Source organism: Dromiciops gliroides, chromosome 3 (assembly GCF_019393635.1).
Source record: "Dromiciops gliroides isolate mDroGli1 chromosome 3, mDroGli1.pri, whole genome shotgun sequence".
Classification (NCBI taxonomy): domain Eukaryota; kingdom Metazoa; phylum Chordata; class Mammalia; order Microbiotheria; family Microbiotheriidae; genus Dromiciops; species Dromiciops gliroides.
The window spans coordinates 613,727,548-613,744,543 of NC_057863.1; the positions used below are offsets into that span (position 1 = coordinate 613,727,548).

General features: G+C 46.3%; 1 protein-coding gene across 1 annotated transcript in view; it reads right to left on the reverse strand.

The window, feature by feature from the left end:
• Window positions 1-223: 223 nt before the first annotated feature.
• VWA5B1 (von Willebrand factor A domain containing 5B1) overlaps window positions 224-16,996 on the reverse strand; it is a 116,641-nt gene continuing 99,868 nt past the window's right edge. Inside the window, exons 19-22 of the mRNA XM_043990817.1 lie at window positions 9,165-9,236; window positions 7,710-7,779; window positions 6,220-6,346; window positions 224-820 (exon numbers count right to left, since the gene is read on the reverse strand). Coding sequence (XP_043846752.1) covers window positions 224-820; window positions 6,220-6,346; window positions 7,710-7,779; window positions 9,165-9,236 — 866 coding nt within the window. The remainder of the gene's footprint in view (window positions 821-6,219; window positions 6,347-7,709; window positions 7,780-9,164; window positions 9,237-16,996) is intronic.

Here is a 16,996-nt window from a genome sequence, read left to right on the forward strand (position 1 = left end):
AGGGGGAAACAGACCCAGAGAGGGGAAGGGATTTGGCTAAGGTCACACAGTGAGTTAGTGCCTGAGCCAGGACTAGAACCCAGGCCTCCTGACTCCCAGTTCAGTCCTCTTAATGTTTTTTTTTTTTTCAAATATATTGGCCGCAGCCTCAAGGGTTTCTCCCAGGCCCCCCTTGTTCCTTTACCCCCACCCCCACCCCAAATTTCCCACCCCCCAAATAACCCTATACGCTATTGGGGTTGTAGCAAAGCAGGTTGAACTCAAGGTTCTCGTCCCAGTGCCGAAGGAGGACAAAGAGCTGCTGGGCCGCAGTCTTCACCGTGGCCAGGGTGCGGCCCTCAGGGACGCTCTGCTCTACCAGCCAGGCGCTGGCTTTCGCCGCCACCAATTCCCACTCCACGAAGTAGGAGGCTGAGCTGTTTTCCAGCCACCCCAAGGCCACTGCAGTGGCCCACACCCTGCCAGCCTGTTCGGGTCCATCAGGCTCTAGGGTCGGGTTGGGAGAATGGCTTGGGGTGTTGTTGGTTGGGGACAGGAGAGCCTCGGTGCAGGGTATGCGGCAGAAGGTCTCTGAGCTGTTTGGCAAGGGCTGGCTCTGGGCCAAAATCTGGAAGGGGCCGTTGGACCTTTTGAGGCCTGGACTCTTGGGCTCCAGGGCCTGGCTGTCTTGGTTGTGGGAGGAATTGTGAGAACAGGAGGTCAGTGTCACACGGTGGCAGGTGAATGGCGAGGTCCACTTGAGCTTTTCCATGGGGATGCCCGTGGCCCCGCAGAAGGCCTGGTTGAGTATGAAGGCACCTGAGGCCAGCTGGAGAGAGACCTGGAGGGTCAAAGAGAAAGAAAAGGGTTAGGTATCCGGCGTCCCATTGTAGAAAGGCAGCGGGACCTGGAGTCGGGAAGACCTGGCTTAGAGGCCAGGCCTAGACATTTACCATTTGCGTGACCCTGGACAAGTCTCTTCAAATCTCACTTTGCTCATGCACTTCAATTAAACTCATCAGTTACCAAGTGCCCATGGACCAGGCACAGTGCTAGATTCTGGAAACACCAAGAGAAAAAGGAGCCCCCAAGGAGCTTATATTCCATTGGGGAAAACACCATGTTTATGGAAAAGTAAATATAAGAGAATGGGGGAAGGGTGGCACTAACAACTGTGGGGAGATCAGGAAAGGTTTCCTGAAGGAGGTGGCATCTGACATGAAGGAAATGGAAGATACTAAAAGGCAGAGGTAATGAGAGTGTCTAATCAAAGGATTATGGGTTGGGAGATGGATGGGACCTTCAGGGCCATAAAATCCATTAGGAGTTGATTAGGAAAATGAGACACAGAGAATAAAGTGACTGACCCAGGGTCATACAGCAAATGAGTGTCTGAGGTGGGATTCCAACACTTGGGTTGGACTTCTTGACTCTGTGTCCTATCACAGGTATTGTCCTGCCAAACCCTAGCCTTACTCCCACCCTCCACCCATGCTCCCATTCTTGTGCCACTGAACAAAGATGGAGGGAATCACAAACTTGCTGAGTCCACTACAAATTTAGGTTCCATAATTGCAATTGGGCCCTCACTGAAGCAGGGCTTCTTTAATTAACTTACTATTCTGCTAAACACAGTGGTTCTTCCAAACCTTTTTTTTTTTTTTAGGGCAATGAGGGTTAAGTGACTTGCCCAGGGTCACAGAGCTAGTAAGTGTCAAGTGTCTGAGGCCAAATTTGAACTCAGCTCCTCTTGAATCCAGGGTCACTGCTTTATCCACTGCGCCACCTAGCTGCCCCTCTTCTAAACCTTTTTATTCCTCCTTAAGCCTTAAATGGCTCTCCCACCCCCAATCCTCTCAGCTGAGGATTTTAGTTGATTTTTTCAATAAATATAAAAACAACTGGGGCCAATAGCAGAGTTCCTTCTTGTTCCCTCCTCCTCCTCATCTCACATCACTCAGATGTCTTCTGCTAGTATTTCTTCTTCATCCATTTCACATGAAGAGTGTCCCTCTTCCTTGCCAAGGCCAACTCCTCTACATACACAAGATATGCCATTCCATCCTGTCTTCTCCAGGAGATTTCCCCCCATCATCTCTATTCTCTCATCAATCTCTCCCTGTCTATGGACTGTTTCCTTACTGCCTGCAAACATACCTGTGTCTCCCCCATCCTCCCCCTTCACTTGATCTGTCCACCCTGGAGAGCCACCATTTATTTTCTCTCCTTCCCTTCCTGGCTAAACTCATTGAGAAGTCTGCCTATAATGGGCACCTCCACTCTCTTTCCCCTCACTCTCTTACCTCTCTGTAGTCTGTCTTCTGACCTCATCATTTCACTGAAGCTTCACTCTTCAAAGTTACCAGTGGTCTCTTAATGACCAAATCTAATGACCTTTTCTCATTCCTTTTTCTTCTTGTTCTCTGCAGCTGTCAATACCATTGATCAGTCTCTTCTCCTGGATACTCTCTTCTCTAGGTTTCATGATACTGCTCTCTCCTGGTTTTCTGCCTACCTGCATGGCCATTCATTTTCATTATTCTTTGCTCTATCTTTATCCAGATCACGTCCACTATCTGTGGGTGTCCTACAGGGCCCTGTCATAGGCCTTCTTCTCCTTTCTTTATATTCTTTCACGTGATGATTTCGTTAGCTCCTATGGATCCAACCATCATCCCTATGCTGAACTCAAATCTCACATCTCCAACTATCTATGGAAATCCCCAACTGAATGTCTTATAGACTCCAACTATCTATTGGAAATATCAACCTGAATGTCTTATAGACTCCAATTATCTATGGAAATCCCCAACTGAATGTCTTATAGACTCCAACTATCTATTAGAAATATCAACCTGAATGTTGTATATACTCCAGCTATCAGAAATATCAAGCTGAACATCTTACAGACTCCAACTATTTAGTGGAAATCTCCAATTGAATGTCTTAGGGACATCTAAAACTCAGTGTACAGAACTAGTTGTCTTTTTCCTCAAACCCTCCCCTCTGCCTAACTTCTCTATTAATATTAAGAGTATGGGGGAGGGACAGCTAGGTGGTGCAGTGGACAGAGCACCAGCCCTGGATTCAGGAGGACCTGAGTTCAAATCTGGCCTCAGACACTTGACACGTACTAGCTGTGTGACCCTGGGCAAGTCACTTGACCCCAATTGCCACACACACACACACACACACACACAGAGTACAGGGGGAAGCTAGGTGGTGCAGTGGATAAAGCACCGGCCCTGGATTCAGGAGGACCTGAGTTCAAATTTGGCCTCAGACACTTGACACTTACTAGCTGTGTGACCCTGGGCAAGTCACTTAACCCCAATTGCCCCCCCCCCACGAGTACAGGAGGAAGCTAGGTGGTGCAGTGGATAAAGCACTGGCCCTGGATTCAGGAGGACCTGAGTTCAAATTCAACCTCAGACACTTGACACTTACCAGCTTGTGACCCTGGGCAAGTCACTTAACCTTCATTCCCACCCGCCCCCAAAAGAGTACTAATATGCTCCCAATCACTTAGACTCAAAAGCTAAAATTCTCACTCTCTCTCATACATCTCCTCTCCATATCCAGTCTCCTGCCAGGGCCTATGAATTTTACCTGTGTGACATCTCTAGAATATGCTCCCTTCTCTCCTCCCACACTGTCACTATCCTGGTTTGGTCCTTTCTTATGTGGAATATTGCAATAGCCAGTCCATTCTCCACTCTGTAGTCAAATGTATATTCGTCAAGCACAAGTATGATCATGGTACCACCTCATTCCATAAACTGCAGTAGTTCTCCATTCTTTCTAGGATCAAATATAAAGTCCTCTGTTTGGTTTTCAAAGTCTTTCATAACCAGGCTCCTTCCTATTTTTCCAGTCTTCTCATCTCACTCCCCACATATACTCAAAGGCCAATGAGATGACACTCTATTCTCCCAAGTCCAGATATTTTCACTGGATATTCCCCATACTTTTTCTTCCTTATCAGAATGGTTTTCCTTTGTGTCTTTGAACTTTAGTTCTTGGGAACTTCCCATCCTGTTTGAGATGACTTCCTTGGCTGAATTTTAGTTCATAAGATGCTACTTATCTTTTCTGTGAAACCTTTGAGATTTGACCAGCCTAAATCTGGGGTATATGTTAAACCTTTCCTGGCCTTCCTCTCCTCTATCATAAGTTCTAGGATGGAATAGTTAATTTTCCTGAAAATTCCCATCATTTTTATCCTCAGAAACCTTCCTTGTTGGTGAGAACAGATCAAGAATAAATAGACTTTCTACTTGTTGGTTTCTCTACTTTTTGAAGGGTCAGCTAGGTGGTACAGTGGGTAGAATACCGGGCCAAGACTGAGGAAGACTCATCTTCCCAAGTTCAAATCTGGCCCCAGACACTTACTAGCTGTGTGACCCTGGGCAAGTCACTTCACCTTGTTTGCCTCAGTTTCCTTATCTGTAAAATGAGCTGGAGAAGGAAATGGCAAACCCCTCCAGTATCTTTGTCAAGAAAACCCCAACATTGGACACAACGATCACTTTTTGAAGGATGAAATGATAATGTGTACAAGTTGAGATATTATTAGCTCTCTGCTTTGGACAGGGAGAGAGTTTTAGTGAATGTCTAGACAATAACCTCCCTTGTCCCCTCTAAATGAAGCCTCCGTGCCATGGGCTAGACAGTACAGTTTCAGCACTGGTTGAATCATCAGACCCAAAGAGTCATTATTGAATGGTTCAATATCAGCAGGAAAGAAGGTCTCCAGTGGAGTGACCCAGGGCTTTGTGCTATTGAATATTTTTTTTATCAATGACCAGGAGAAAGGTATAGATACCATGCTTATTAAATTCACAAATGACACATAGCTGGTAGAGATGTTAGACACCTGAATTAAGATCCAGAATGATCTCACAAGGCCAGAATTGTGGATTGAATCTGAGATGATGGGCCATCCTTTAGCTATCTAGAGGCTCCTGGAAAATATTTGGAGAACCACTGGACTATACGGACATTTCTCAATCTTGGGAGACCAGAATTTCTTGAAAGTGGCTGTTGTGCTAGTGGGGGAGGGGAGGTCAGGCTGGTGAGGGAAGGAAGAGGAAGCCTTACTAACCTGGGGAAGTGGGGAGATGGTTGGCTTTGGAAAGAGGAAAAAGATGGGGAAGAGAGAGATAGAAGGGAGAGAAAAAGAGAAGATAGAAGGGAAGGGGAAGAAAGGAAGAGAGAGGAGAGAAATGAAATGGCGAGGAGGGGAAGGAAATGGGAGGGGAAAATGGCCAAGAGAGTAAATTGTGAAAGGAGGAGTTGAGGAGAGAGGAGGGGAGGGAAGAGAAGTCTCCCCAAATGGAGAGATAGGAGATGTGGTTGGAAATTGAAGAAATGCTGCTTCCTTTCCCCTTCTCCTTTGGTGAATGTTGGCATTTTGGTGACAATGGCAAAATCAGATATTGGGGCTTTATACTGTCTAAGGTACTTTCCCAGAATGATACATCAAAGGATAAATAGGGGCAAAAAGAGAAGTGGGCTCTCAAAACAGTCAATTGTGTTCCTTGTGGGTAGCTCAAGTCCATGGCTTGGGTAGCACATGGAATTAATGTCATAGATCCAAAGCTGAAAGGAGTCATGGGGGGATAGAGTTAGATTCGGAAATGATCTAAGATCATCTCAACCCCCTTCATTTTATGGATGAGAGAACAGAGAAAGGGGAAATGATTTGCCCTAAGTCACCAAGGGAGTGGGTGATGGAGGTGGGGTACTCTCCTGTCAAATTTAGCGCTATTTCCACTCCAAAAAAGTTTTTAGCACTTAATTCTAGACTGGCTGTACTCTACTAATATTCTAGACTAATTCCTTACTAGTCTATGATCTTTAGATCATTTAGTGTTGTTTTGGATATGGAAGAAATCCTAAGCTAGGGCTGGAAAAGGCTTTATAGATCCTCTAGTCCAACCCATTTTACAGATTAAAAAACTGAGGCCCCCTCGAGGGGAAATGACTTGCTCAAGGTTGGAAATGGCAGAACTGGGATTTGAACTCTTCAAGGTTCCAAAGTTCAGCCCTTTCCATCCCATGCTACCGCAAGGGTTTTCTTTTGGGGGGAGGAGATCATTGATGGTTTTCAGTGAAGCCTTATCATTGTTATGGACTGGAGTCAATGGGCAACATGTCCAGTGATGCCTCTCCCCTCCCACCCTTCAGATACCGTCTCCCAGGGCAGGTAGTAACATGCACATGTGTCAGGGAACTCACCAGAGGTAAATAATCCATGTTCTCAGTATCAGGGGGAAGCTCCTGTGACTTGGAGGGTGGTGCTGGGGTTCTGAACACCAACCCCTTGGTTGCTCGAGTCAAGAATCTGCTCTTATTCAGGTTTAGCCTGTCCAAACACATCGAGGCAAGGGGGCAAAGCTGGTACGGCCAGCTCTCCCTCCTGCAAGTCTCTCTCCCCTGTGTTTCAGGAGCCTCCTCTGGGGCCTCTCTGCCTTTCCCAGAAGCCACTTACTTAGGAGACTGGACCCTATGACTCCTAATCCATTATCATTCCCTGCCACGGAGAGAGATTCATCCCCCACCCCCTTCTCCCCGGCCACTCATCCTTTCCGGCCTCTGGCCTCTGCTCCAAGGCCTCAACCTCCTGTTATTTCTCAGTTAGGGATAAGGTATCAGTAGAGAGGTCAGAATGTTAGAGCCGGAAAGGATAGTAGAATATGGGATGTCCGAGCTGGAAGGGCTCTTAGAACACAATGTCAGAGCTGGGAGTTTCTTCAGCCACAGAATATGGGTGCTGAATTACTCTTCATTTTATAAGGAAAATTTATCCTAGAGAAGGGAACGGATTGGTCCAAGAGGACACAGTGAGTCTGTGAAAACCTGAATGACCACCAAAGAACTCCTTTCCCTTTACACATGCTGATGGTGACCCCAGACCCAACCTCCTGTCCTGGGTGATCCCTGTCCCTGACAGAGCCCTGCCCGAGTTCCCTGCCCATACTGCAGTCACCCCTGCTCCTAGGAGGATTATGCCCTGGGCCTGGCCAGAGACAGGATGGAGAAAGGGGCCACGTTTGTCCTGAGTGTCCCCTCCACCTCTGCAGCCCCATCTCCATCCCCAGAATCCCCATGTTCCACTTGCTCAGTTCCTCCTGTCAGAAAGAAAGGGTCTGAAAAACGCATCCACATGGGGCGGGGAGGGACCTGAGGAGGCTCAGTCTCCAAGAGGGTGGAGGACTGCATTATACTTATTCTTTCAATCAAGAATTTGTTGCTTGTTTTTCTTCCCTCTTAAAAGGATGTTTTATTGATGACTGTTGGTTTTAATCCCAGTATCTCAGTTATTCTCAGCTATGTCCCCCTCCCTTTTCTCCTCTTCCTCCAGGGATTCTTCACTGTTGCAAAGAAAAATAGATTAACCCCCCTCCCCCTGCTGTATCTACTAGACCTGATGGTGTATTGGGCATTCTCTACATGGAGTCCCCCACCTCCCCAAGGAAAGTAAGAAGGTACATTTGAAAGGGAAGGCCAGAGAAGGTACTCTTCGATCCAATGAACTAATTCTTGATGGCAGAGCTGCAAGCACTGTGGCAAGTGCATGGAGGAGATAGTTAACAGCATGTGTATATCTCAGGGCCCTTTATTCACATTTATAGTAGGCAGCCACCTATTTCAACTATACTGACCACTCCGAACTCTGCCCCTCCCCAGCTCAATGGACTGGAGAAATGCAGGCAGTGGGCTCTTACCTGGTACCAAAGAGGGTCTCTGAGGCCTTAAGGCTCGGGACAGGACCGAACAATGTTTTGTAGAAAGAACCTGAGGAAGAATGCAGAATCCTAGAATGTTAGAACTGGGAAGGACTTTATAGTATAGGTGGGCAGAGAGAAGTCTACTCATTCCCATAGTAATAAGTCTGGGCTGATGGGTGGCGCTTTGGTGCACAGAGCACCAGGCTTGGAGTCAGGAAGACTCCTGGAGTTCAAATCTGGACTCAGACACTTACTAGCTGCATGATCCTGGGTGAGTCACTTAATCATGTTTGCCTCAATTTTCCCATCTGTAAAATGATCTGGAGGAGGAGATGGTAAGCCATTCCAAGCATCTTTGCCAAGAAAACCCCAAAAAGGGTCACACAGAGTTGGACACAACTGAAACAATTGAACAACAACAAATCTACCAATGTGTCCATCACTTTTCTACCTCTTCTATAAGTAAATTCCTCTTAGCTCTATAGGGCGGGTATTCTTTCCATTTTCCTCGTGGGTAAACTGAGGCCCAGAAAGAGAGAGCAACCTGTCTAGTCAGTGTGAATCAGCAGCAGAACCTATGGGAGAGTAGCATTAAGATGCCTCTCTTTTGCTGCACAGGGATTTCCTTATTATACTCCAATCTCCCCATATTCCTACTTCAACTTTTTCAGGGCGAGTGTTGAGGAGAGGGAAAGGTCCCATTTCAAACCTTCCTCCTTGTCCCCTTCCCCCAAGGGCCCTGAAGGGCTCCAGGCCAGGGATGGATGTGGAGAAAGCTATTTATTACAGTCTTTGACCCCAAAGCACACTGTGGTTTTTCATTGTCTAAAGGAAACTCTGAGGCTAGTTTTCCATGGTGAGGCAGAACACACTGCCCCTTACATATGCTATCTGGGTGCCCTCAGTTGCCCAGCTAGACCCTGTATTATAAAAGCAGCACTCCTGGGCCCTTATGTCACTCCCTCCCCTTCCTCTGAAAGCTGAGGGACCTGCAGTTGGTTGCACTTAGGCTTATAGATTGTGAGCTAATAGGGATCATGTAGCCCAACTCTTTGATTTTACAGATGAGGCCATTGAGGTTAAAGGACTTGACCAAGAACATACAGGTAGTGAATGGCAGGACTAGGATTCAAATCCAACTTCTCTTAGACCACCAGACTATGTTGCCTTCCAGAAAATGAAGTTAGAAAGAAAGGACATCTCAGGTCGAAGAGCAAATGGGTGAGACTAGAAGTCAAGACTTCTAACATGGGGAATGTTCTTTCTATTGGAACCCTATGAACTGGGCAGCCCGTGTTCTGCTATGCCTGGGGGGAGCAGGAGGAGAACAGAAGGAACCTTGGACTCTGGCCTCAGATTTGGACCCCAGGCAGGGGAAATGTGGTCTTGGTCATAGGGGGCCATGGGGTAATGGAAGGGGAGACAAGTAGATGGAGGTGACCATTCACTCACGGTCCCGAAGGCTGTTTCTTTCCGTTCTGACATTGGAAGGTGGGCTGCAAGACACATTGGTCTCATCCAGATCTGCAAGAGAGAAAGCCAAGTGAATCTTGATATCTCACTTTTCCAGGTGCCCCCCTCCCTTCCTTTTTTCCTTTTCTTTTTGTGTGTGGAGATGAACAGGGTTAAGTGACTTGCCCAGGGTCACACAACTAGTAAGTATCTGAGGCCAGATTTGAACTCAGGTCCTCCTGTCTCCAGGGCAGGTGCTCTATTCACTGTGCCACCTAGCTGCCCCCTCCCCTCTCTTTCAATTAAATTTAATTCCAATTCGAACTCGACTGCTGCTTCATGTCATTCATTCCAATTTATTCCAAACAATATTTATTCTTCTCATGTTACTAGATAAGAATGGAAGAGATTACTCCACAAGCAAAACTGACGTTAGAGCTCATGGGGATCTTTAGGCCGAGGCCAAAGCCAAAGGTACCACTTCGACTGGAATCGCTTCAAACAATCAACAAGGAATTATGAAAGGGGCAGCTAGGTGGCGCAGTGGATAGAGCACCGGCCCTGGAGTCAGGAGTACCTGAGTTCAAATCTGACCTTGGACACTTAGCACTTACTAGCTGTGCGACTCTGGGCAAGTCACTTAACCCCAATTGCCCCCCCCCCCCAAAATGGAAAGAACAAACAATTATGAGGTCAGTTGATTGATAAACATTTAATTGCCTACTAAGTGCCAGGCACTGGAAATACAGACACACACATAAAAGATAATCCCTGCTCTCAAGGAGATTGCATTCTACACCCCCCCCTCCCAATAAATAAAAGGTAATTAGTATAACAGAAGAAGCACTTAAGTGACTTCTGTGTACCAGTACTATTTTAAGCTCTTTACAAATATCATCTCATTTGGTCTTCCTAACAGACCCAGGAGTTAGGTGCTATTATCCCCATTTTATAGTTGAGGAAAACTGAGGCAGACAGAGATTAAGTTGACTTGCTCAGGGTCACACTGCTAATAGGTCAAATTTGAACTCAGGTCTTCCTGACTCTGGGCCCAGTGTTCTACCCTCTGTGCCATCTAGCTGAGGCACAAGTAGCTGAGGGAAGTCATGAAAAGTTTCAAGTAGAAGATGATATTTGATTTGCATCTTGAAGCAAAAAGGGATTTTAAGAGGCAGTGGTAAGGAGGGAATGTATTGTAGGTAGCCAGGTGGTACTGGAGTGAATAGAGCCAGGAAGGCTTGAGTTCAAACTTAGCCTCACTCACTAGTTGTGTGACCCTGGGCAAATCACTTAACCTCTGCTTGCGTCAGTTTCCTCACCTATAAAATGGGGATAATACCAGTGCCTACCTTTCAGGGCTGCTGTGAGGATCAAATGAGATAATATTTGTAAAGTATTTTGCGAATCTTAAAGTGTTACATAAATGCCAGCTACAACAACAACAAAAACAACAATACAAATCCACGGCAGAGTCAGTTGTGTGTGACGAACAGCTAGAAGGCCATTTTGACTTTAGAGTGCAATGGTGAAGGGAAGAGACAGACATGATAAAGCTGAAAAGGTAGACTGAGGCTGTCAGATCAGGAAAGGTTTTTAATGCCCCCTGAAAAGCAGAGGCTCAGTCCTAGACCTGGTAGAGTCAGTCACTAGAGTCTGCTGAACCGGAACCTGGCACGGTCCCTCTGGCAGCCGGGTGGAGGATGGATTGGAGAGGCGGGAGGTCTATAAGCAAGCTCTCGGGTGGAAGGAAGGTGATGGGGACCCGTCAGCATTACATGAAGGGATCCTTGTTCACTGGAGATGGCCGGAGCCCGGGTCTGGTCTGCCTGTGGTCTCATACAGGGATGCATGAGCTAGAAATGTGTCACTGCAGATGAATCAGGCTGCTTTGCTCCACCTCCACAGGACTTTCTCTCTTTCCCGTGGCCGCTCACTCCAGCCCTGGGCTACTTCTCATATTGATGTCCTCTTCAGCCTTGTGACCTCTGCCTTTGATTGGCTGGATCCTCCCAGAACCTCCACTGGAAGGAGGCCGTCCAGGCCACAGATGCCTTCATCCCTCTCCAGGCTGCTCCACTGGCTCATCTCCACAGCATTTTCTCTACCAGGCCCTTGCCGGGTTCAACTCTTCCACCCCTTTCACCCTCTCCACCCCCTGACCCCTTTTTATGTGTTGTCTTTTTCCATTAGAATGTAAGCTTCTTGGGGCAGCTAGGTGGCGCAGTGGATAGAGCACCAGCCCTGGAGTCAGGAGTACCTGAGTTCAAATCCAGCCTCAGACACTTAACGCTTACTAGCTGTGTGACCCTGGGCAAGTCACTTAACCCCAATTGCCTCACTAAAACAAAACAAAACAAAACAAAACAAAACAAAATAAAAAAGATTGTAAGGCAAAAAAATGAGGGCAAGGGATGATCTCTCTGCTTTTCCGGCACTTGGCTCAGTTGACCAACCTCCGGGTAATAGAAAATCTGGGTGACTCTACTGCCTATTTCCACTATACAGATGACAAAACTCAAAGTTCATGTTCTAGTGGTGGTGGATTAGAAGCAATGTTTCTCTGGAGAGGAAGGATATTGATTGCATTCCTGGGGATTTCAAAACATCCATATACAATGTCACTTCCCCTTCCCCCTTTGCATCTTCCCTCAAGGTTTTTACAATGAGTTGAAGTGTGGTAGATAAACTCTAAGGTACATAACATTTCATGTTCTAAAGTTCCTTCCCATTCTGATAGTCTTTCCTCTAAGCCCCCTCCCAGCCCTGACATGCTCTGTTCTAAGCCCCCTCCCAACTCTGACATTCTGTGTTCTAAGGGCCCTCCCAGTTCTGACATCCTATGTTCTAAGCCCCCTCCCAGCTCTGACATTCTGTGTTCTAAGGCCCCTCCCAGCTCTGACATCCTTTGTTCTAAGGCCCCTCCCAGCTCTGACATCCTGTGTTCTAAGGGCCCTCCCAGCTCTGACATCCTGTGTTCTAAGGGCCCTCCCAGCTCTGACATCCTGTGTTCTAAGGGCCCTCCCAGCTCTGACATCCTGTGTTCTAAGGGCCCTCCCAGCTCTGACATCCTGTGTTCTAAGGGTCCTCCCAGCTCTGACATTCTATGATCTGTGTTTGGGAAATGTTTCATCAGTTGTTATTGGAAAGTGATATCCAAGTGTCAACTCTTATTATTGCCTAGTGTGGCATTACTTACCACAAACAAAATACTGTATACTTTATAAACCTCAGGTGTCCCGCCCCCAGGCCCTTACACTAATGATGTCCAACTCAGGAGAAACCACAACCCACAGGACTGTGGAGTGGAGCAGGATGTGGGAGGAAGCATTTCTCCCATGATTAGGGGAACTGAGGTGGTGATGTCTAACATGTCATAAATCTACTTCCCTAATCCCCTGGAAATTTACCTCCACGGCAGCCGGTGAATGCCAAGCACTGCCCCCTTAAGGCGTAGAAGCAAGCCTGGAAGCCCATTTAATATCCCTGAACCCCCTGCAGGGGTATGGTCAAACCCATTTTATGGTCCCTTGGAATTGTATGGAAGGACCTTAGAGACTGACTTGATACCTTCTCCCTGGTAGCCCGATCTACACTTCTCTCTGCCGTGACACTCAGCCCGATCTTGGCTCCTTTAGGTAGCCCTGACTTTCTGCAGGGCATCACCCTGAGACTTGCCAGGAACTGAAAACCCTTTATTGGCTGAACTCTTCGCTCCAGCCACTCACCATGAGGGTCCTGACCTCTAGTCTTGGGACCAACCAACCATTTTTTTCTTTTTTTTTTTTTCTTTTTAGTGAGGCAATTGGGGTTAAGTGACTTGCCCAGGGTCACACAGCTAGTAAAGTGTCTGAGGCCGGATTTGAACTCAGGTACTCCTGACTCCAGGGCCGGTGCTCTATCCACTGCACCACCTAGCTGCCCCCAACCATTTAAAAATTTCTCCAGCACAGTTGCACTTGGCTCTAAGGTAACTGGAAGAAGGCTAGTTTGAGATTCGGAAGCAGTTGGTATAGTGACTAGAAAGGAGTGAGAATGTGTGTGTGTGTGAGAGAGAGAGAGAGAGAGAGAGAGAGGGGGGGGGGAGGGGGAGGGAGACAGATTGCACACTGGTGCCAAACATCCCTTGATGGTTTATTGATGGGCCAATTGGGCCCCTTCTCTTCTCCCTGCCTTCTGGCTGCCAACTGGAAGGTGAGAAGCAGTGGGCAGGTATCCCTAATGATGGAAGACTTCCAGAAAAAGGCCTGAGAGCTGGAGAGACTCCATCATCCCAGGATCTGGCTTGGCCTTCCTTCCATATCTAGTCCCATTAGCTGCCAGCCTGTCTTTGTGTCTAGCTTCCAGGCTGTGTATGCATGTATGGTGTGTGTGTGTGTGTGGGGGTATGTTTGGGAGACACCCATTTAGAGCAGGTTAAAAACGGGGGGCGGGGTCTGTTGGACTATTTATTTAGAGAGCTTGGTGGATGGGATTGGCCTTGGGCAATGGGACTTTCCACAGGAGGAAGGAGAATGTAGGTTTCTCCCTCCTGTCTGATTCAGAGTCAAGCCCTTTAGACGAGAAGTCCTGAGGCTTGGTGGGACTAGAAGGTCCCAGCTCTGCCCTACCTAGCTAGAAAGTCAATTTACCCTCTCCCGATTTCCCAAAATGGAAGACAAGTTGGCTTAGATGATCTCTGCAGTCTCTGAGCCTCTGGGTTCAAACATTTTCCATCCCTCCTGGCCTTTACCTTCTGTCTTCCTAAGGTCCAATGGAAAGAGTGGTGAATTGGGAAGAGTGGAATGTGGGTCACAAAATCTCAGTTCAAATGTCAGATCTGCCACTTAGCGCTCATGGGATCACACGGCAAATGGCTGCCCTTCTCTAGGCCTCGGCTTCATTATTGGCAAATCGAGGGGGTTGGATGTGATGAGGCTCCTTCCAGCCCTAACTCTATGATTCTCCCTGCTATAACATTGCACGCTCTAATGTTCCTTCTAGCTCTGACATTCTATGTTCTAAGTCCTTCTCAAGCTTGGACATTCTCTGTTCTAAGGTACCTACCAGCTCTGATATTTTTTCCTTCCCTAAGGGTCCTACCAGTTCTGACAATCATGAGTTCCAAAGTCCCTTCGAGGGCCAACATTTTGTTTTATGGTTCCTTTTAGTTCTAACATTCTAGGTTCTACTGTTACATGTTCTAACATTCTATTTTAAGGCCCCTTCCAGTTCTGATTCCTTGATTTATTAAGCCCCTATCCAACTTCCAAACTTATTACTACTGATATCCCATGTATCTCCCTGGTAATGCCTAGAATTTCTTTTGCTAGCCACTCCCTAGTGAGGCATCCTGAGAATTTTCTCAGCCTTTTGGAAAGAAGCTGCCCAGCTCTAGGTGTGGAGAGTCAGCACTGGGAATTAGGGTTAGGGTTAGGGTCATTCGTCTTTAGAGAAACATTACTTACAAAGCCCTAAGACATCAATGTCTCCCATCCTCCCGATTTGTCCATTTGGCAAAAGAGGGCAGGGGAGAAAGCAAGATCCCATTGGTTATTTCTAGTGGAATCAAATGAAAAATTAAGTGTGTTTATGCCAACATATAGGTCATCACAAACTCATAGGCATGTTGATGGCAGTCCTGCCATCTAGTGGCTGACAGTAATCAAAAGACCTAATTCTATGTTTCCAGGGCTGCGACCATAAGAACAAAAACATTTTTAAGGTGAATTAAGGCTGACGAATCACTTTCTTGACAACAAACTTGTGGGGGTAGACTGTGCGTTGCTTTGATGCTTTGATGGGCATTCCTCTTCCAATAATGCCAATCATAATTCATGCATGCTTCTTGTCTATGTCCTCCTGAAAATGGAGCATGGGGCAGCTAGGTGGCACAGTGGATAAAGCACCGGCCCTGGATTCAAGAGGACCTGAATTCAAATTCAGCCTCAGACACTTGACACTTACTAGCTGTGTGACCCTGGGCAAGTCACTTAACCCTCGTTGTCCTGCAAAACCAACCAAGCAAAACAAAAAAGAAAATGGAGCACAGAGAGTCCACCCAAGGTGCTGAGGATCTCCAGCAAGGTCTCTGGACATTCTATATAGATAACCAGTAGTGCATATGGGTGGTCCATTGGTTCTCCCTCTCTCTTTCCTTAGAGACCATTTACCCCAACGCCTCCATTTTACCATTTGAGAAATGGAAACTCAAGAGATATTAAAATGACTTGCTTGGGGCAGCTAGGTGGCACAATGGATAGAGCACCAGCCCTGGAGTCAGGAGGACCTGAGTTCAAATCTGGCCTCAGACACTTAACACTTACTAGCTGTGTGACCCTGGGAAAGTCACTTAACCCCAATTGCCTCACTAAAAAAAAAATAATAAATAAATAAAAAGATTTGCTCAACATGACATGTGAAACAAGTTGTAGAGCCAGGATTCGAATCCGTACTTCCACAGAATTTCCTCCCACCTGATAATGAGCCCACTTCTTTTCCAATCATACAGTTCTTTACAGCAATTCTCAGGCATAGTTCATGATTGATAAAATGAGCTGTAGCCTGCTCATAGTTATTATGTATGGGAGTAACCTGCTGATTTAATTCTGGAGTCAGTGTGGCATTCTTTGACTTGAAGCTATATCACATCACTTGGAGAATACTCACGGCCTTCATCTCAAGATTAAGGTCACTAAAATAAAGGTACTGCACCACTTTCCAAATACAATCCATTCCCATTTTCTTCCTCCTGTTTGACTATGAGGCTAGGTCATTATCCCCTTGTAGTATCTGTCCTAGATGAAAGTGCCCATGGATTGTCCATACACTTACGTATTAGACATTCTTCATTGACTTGGTGTTTCCTGTGTGGATAGATAGGCTGAACTCTTTAGATGGAGTACGGATGTTACTTAGAAAGTTCTGCAAAGTTCTGAGGCTTGATACAATCAACACAGTGCTGTCCTTAAGCAGGAACATTTGGAGCACCTCACCTTGGAGAGGGAACTCCTCTTGAAATTAGACTCTATATCAGACCTTCTCCATGATAATTACAAACACTTTTGGTGAACGTGGGTCTCCTTGCTTGATATTAATAATTAGATGTTCATCAAACAAAGTTTTCTCTGCTATTAAATCTTTCAAAAATATATTTTTTTGAAACGTGTAAAAGGTGCTTTTGTCAGAGTAGAACCTTTGAAGTCGGGTTTTGTTTTACTAAACCAATTGTTTAAAAAAAAATAGTCAACAAACAACAAGTACAGTAGGATCCTTCATCCCTATGTTTTTCAGCCAACTGTGGCCAAGCATGGAATATCTTCCGTGGAAGTCTGTTCCTTTCTTGTGCCATCTGTTAAGGATGCTCTTCATGTGTATATAACTTTTTAACATAAGGATTTCATACAGATGGGACAGTAGATGTATTAGTCTTTAGTTACTGGTATTTTCTTGGTTCCCTTCTTTTATTTTTTTTTAAATGATAAAACCCAAGGTGTTTTTTGTTTGTTTGTTTGTTTGTTTTTGGCATGACTGGTATATTCCCCCCGCCTTCAGATACCTTCAAACTTAATCATTGATGTCTTCAAAACTGTATTTCTGGGGCAGCTAGGTGGCACAGTGAATAGAGCACTGGCCCTGGATTCAGGAGGACCTGAGTTCAAATCCAGCCTCAGACACTTAACAATTACTAGCTGTGTGACCCTGGGCAAGTCACTTAACCCCAGTTGCCTCACACAAAAAACAAACAAACAAAACTGTATTTCTTATGATACAGCAATCCTGTGTATACTTAGTCTAGGGGCCTGGGCTAGAAAGAACTGGGGATGCAAATAGAGTTATTGTTTCCTCTGGGTCCT